This window comes from Gossypium hirsutum, chromosome D09, assembly GCF_007990345.1.
Source record: "Gossypium hirsutum isolate 1008001.06 chromosome D09, Gossypium_hirsutum_v2.1, whole genome shotgun sequence".
Classification (NCBI taxonomy): domain Eukaryota; kingdom Viridiplantae; phylum Streptophyta; class Magnoliopsida; order Malvales; family Malvaceae; genus Gossypium; species Gossypium hirsutum.
This window is the reverse complement of record NC_053445.1, coordinates 3,743,020-3,747,547: the sequence shown is the minus strand read 5'-3', so window position 1 is coordinate 3,747,547 and position 4,528 is coordinate 3,743,020. Positions and strand designations below refer to the sequence as shown.

Below are 4,528 nucleotides of genomic sequence, written 5' to 3'. Positions count from 1 at the left end.
TTGGTTTCGAATTTTTAATATAAAAAAGGGCATAAAAATTCAGAAAAACAAAATAAACAATCCCTATAGGGTTTGGATTTTAGGTTATAATGGTTTGATTTTTTTATGCATTTCATTACACTGAAAACAAAAGCAAGTCTTGCTTAGTCTAGGTAGTTCATGTCATCGTCGTTAAGATGTGCTTTCTAAAGGCCCGGGGTAAAATTCTCAAAACCAACAATTCCTTGTCTTATAAAAGCCCTGTGGTCTATATTTTCTATAAAACAAAGAAAGACAAAAAAAAACTTTCTATACGATTTAAAATATATATTACTTTCAATTATCGAGTAAATTAAAATAACTCCGAAAGTTCTTTTATGTACACAAATATTTTAAGATACGATAGAGTTTATGAAAATCCATGAAAGAGATTTAGGAATTTGGAGCGAAAGTGGATAGGTACTCTCCGGAAAATTTTCGAAGAAACAAATGTGGGAAACTTTTTCTAGAAAGCTACTACTATGGACACTGAATTTCTAACATTTCAAGTTTAATGATAGGTTTAATTATTGCAATAATATAATCTCCGCAGACTTCCTTAGCATGCAATATTTACTTGTTAAAATATTATTAAAATTACAATTTTCCTTGTAACAAAACCCACATTCCTATTCAATTAACAATATGGACAACAAGACATAAAAGCTAAAGAAACAATACAAGCCTTTAATTTGGAATTGAAATGGTAGACGGCCCAAAAGTGGTTTTAAAACGAAATTTTCATGCCAACTAACGAGTTGGAACCATTATCTCGACCGTAGTTGAAAAGGAATAAGTTGTAGCTGCAAAACTGTAACTTTTAAACAAAATGATGATGATGGCTTTGCCACGATTAAATTTCCTAACAAATTTTAAATTCATATCTAATTGTAACAAACTTTTAATACACGCATATATATAAACACATGCATGATTACAATTGCATTACCCTCAATTCTTCCTGCTCTTTCGTGAATATGGATTTGAAATGCATATTCAGCCTAGCAATCCTTGTTTCCCAGATATCGCTTTCGTCGACGCAAAATGTGAACGTTGTGATTCAGGGAGCAATACCAATTGCTGAAACAGATGATAACTTTGTATGCGCTACATTGGATTGGTGGCCTACTGAAAAATGCAACTACAATCAATGTCCTTGGGGAAAGGCTGGAATTTTAAATTTGGTATGAATATTTTATTTTGTGTGTATGAACAATGTCTTTTACATAAATTTTGACTTTTCTTGTACTTTATGTTTTTCGTAGGATTTGAAAAAGAAGGGTCTAATAAATGCAATAAAAGGTGAGTTCTACGTATATAATATTACATGCCTCTATCATTAATTCATCCATGGTAGTCCATACCCTATGAATAAAAAAAAAGATTGCAAATATTGCGGTTCGAATACTGTTAAAAGCCACCTCATAAGAGTGGTTGCGTGAACGAGTTGGACTAAACTTGGTTCAAAGCTGGTAAGAACAATTTCAGACTAATTTTTAATGCTACTTTCAGCATTCAATCCTTTAAGAATCAAAATTGGTGGGTCGTTGCAAGATAAAGTGGTGTACGGAGTAGGAGGAGTTAAGAATTGCCCCAATTTCATGAAAAATGAAGATAGTTTATTTGGATTCTCTCAGGGCTGCCTTCCCATGGAAAGATGGGACGAACTCAATAATTTTTTCAATCAAACTGGGTTGGTATTTCTATTTATTCTGAAAAAGAATTAAACATTCCCTTTTTTTCTTAGTAAAGACATTGACTTTATTGATATGACATTTTGAAGAGTAAAGGTTACATTCGGGTTGAATGATCTTCTCAAAAGAAATCGGTCAGAAATCGAAAAGGGTCTTTGGGTTGGCAATTGGCAATCGCAAAATGCAGGGGATTTCATGAAGTATACTATTTCCAAGGGATACAAAGTTGATTCTTATGAATTTGGTAACTAAATTTGTTTTCCCGAAGCTCTGCATGAGATTATTTTTCATTATTTTTCGAATTGTATTTTAATCCATTTATTATTTCAGGAAATCAACTCTCCGGAGCTGGGATGGGTGCAAGCGTTGAGGCTGAACAATATGGAAAAGACATAGTGGTACTTAAGAATCTAGTGAAAGAATTACACCCAGATCCAAAAACTCAACCAAAGGTTCTAGGTCCTAGTGGCTATTATGATGAGAAATGGTTTAATTCCTTCCTAGAAGTTTCAGGACATGATGTTGTTGATGGAGTTACACACCATATCTATAATCTTGGACCGGGTATCCAAATATGTCTTAATTCAGTGTTTATCGAAGAGCTTTTAGAGGCTTACTTATTACTAGTAGGGTCAGTTTCTTAATTCGATGGATGCATATGCAGGTGATGATCCAAACGTGATTGCCAAGATTCAAGATCCATCTTACTTAAATCAAGTTTCCCAAACCTATAAAGGTGTTTTGAATATTGTCAACAAGTTTAAACCGCAGTCGAGAGCTTGGGTTTCTGAATCTGGCGAAGCTCTTCACGGCGGTGCTAAAGATTTGTCCCCAACCTTTGCTGATGGATTTTGGTAATATTTTTCTCTCATTTTCTTCTACCTCTTCCTTTTCTCTGTGTATAATAAAACACGCGGTTGAACTTTTCTCCCTTAATAGGTATCTTGATCAATTGGGAATGGCTTCAACCTACAATCAGAAGGTCTTCTGCAGGCAAACTCTCATCGGTGGAAATTATGCTTTACTTAATACTACAACATCTATTCCCAATCCAGATTACTACGGGTCCGTATCTTCACACAGATAGTGTGAGCCTTATCCTTGTTTTTTTCCCTATAGCAACCAACATAATTCATCTTATTAATTTGTTTTGTTTCTAGTGCACTTCTATGGCACCGACTTATGGGAAGTACTGTACTTGCCGTAACTCAAGAGTCTAACCCAAATTTGCGTGTATATGCTCATTGTGCGAAGAAAAAGGTAAGCCAACTTTGATAGAGCGAACTTTTCGTTTTTCAAATTATTTATTGTTATTAAATGTTATCAGCATCATTTTCTCTCTTGTAGCCTGGGATTTCTATCATTTTTATTAACTTGTCGAAAGATAGCTCGTTCAATGTCACCCTTTCAAATTACGAACACCAGGGTCGTAATTTGAGATCCACGGATGTTGTGAAGCCTAATTTTGAATTTAGAGGTTCCAAGGATAGAGAAGAGTATCATTTGGCTGCGCTAGCTAGAAATATACGAGGTCAAATCGTGTTGCTGAATGACGTTCCAATGGTTCCAACAGAAACATTTGACATTCCGGCGGTAGAGCCAAAGCTTGTCAATGCTTCCACACCCATCCATATTGTAGCTCATTCCATAGTCTATGTAACCATCAGAGACTTTCAAGCCCCTGCTTGTGCTTAAATTACATCATTTCTTTATCCAAAATGTAATACCTTTAAACTCTGCTTGAACTTTTAGAATGTGATAAGAGTTTCTAACTTATTTTTTCAGTTGTTACTATTGTTCTTAGTTATGTATGAATGTTTAGATTTTAGTTTCCTTCAATTTTTCTGCCTTTATCTCAATTCATTTCTTACTATATTTTGCATGGACAAAAAAAATCCACCGGGAATAAATCACTCACTTTCGCTTTTATATTAGACTCGGCATGTTTCCGATGTGTTTTCCTCTGGGATGACATTTATCAGCAGAAGCGCCCAAAGAAGAGGTCTCGTCGCGCCTAGTGTCTTCTGCATTTTCGAAGCTGGGACGGCCACGTTAGATTTGCCGCATGTGTTGGCCTTGGTGAATCTGCAATAAAATAAATTAACCAAATATTAATTTTTATATTCAATGTAAAAGCATGAATCGACAAAATGGATCAGTTCAAATAATCACAAAATGAAAGTTGAATCGCGCTAAATTCCACAGTCACAAGATCGAACACTCAGGTAAATACTTGAATCGAACAGTCACATAAAAGAAGCAGCGAGAATAATATAATAATGAAAGAATAATAATAATAGAAAACAAAACCCTAACATAATAAAACAATAAATCATCAACTCCTAACATAACTATAGAAATACCAAAATGACTAATAATCATAACAAAAATAAAACTAAGTAATAAGAAAATAATAATAATAATAATAATAATATATGAAAATAATAAATCAACACAAACAAAAAGAGCATACTAATGCAAGTCACCAATGTAATACTACGATAGCTAAAATAATAATAAATAATAATAAATAATAATAAATAATAAACATAATAATAATAAAAAATAAAAATAAAAATAAGAAAACAAAGGATAATAAATATAATAAAAATAAATAAGAATAATAAATAAATAAAAAGGGAAAAAAGACAAATGTTGGTGGACCGACGGTGGGATGGTGGCAGCGGAGATAGGTGGCGATGGTTGGATGAGGTACGGATGGTAACGGGGATGGAGGGATGGTGGAAGGTGAGGCGATGAAGGGGTGTTTCAGAAGTGGGGGAGTGGAGGTTGTTTTTCGAAGGGGAAAGGGAGGG

The 4,528-nt window shown here is 34.0% G+C and overlaps 1 protein-coding gene across 1 annotated transcript; it reads left to right on the top strand.

Annotated features, from left to right (window-relative positions):
- Positions 1–995: 995 nt before the first annotated feature.
- LOC107892793 (heparanase-like protein 2) lies at positions 996–3,407 on the top strand. The gene is made up of 9 exons (XM_016817844.1): positions 996–1,202; positions 1,284–1,320; positions 1,531–1,711; positions 1,802–1,956; positions 2,043–2,276; positions 2,377–2,566; positions 2,652–2,777; positions 2,873–2,972; positions 3,060–3,407. The coding sequence occupies exons 1-9, from the start codon at positions 996–998 to the stop codon at positions 3,405–3,407; spliced, it is 1,578 nt and encodes a 525-aa protein (XP_016673333.1).
- The last annotated feature ends 1,121 nt before the right edge of the window (positions 3,408–4,528 follow it).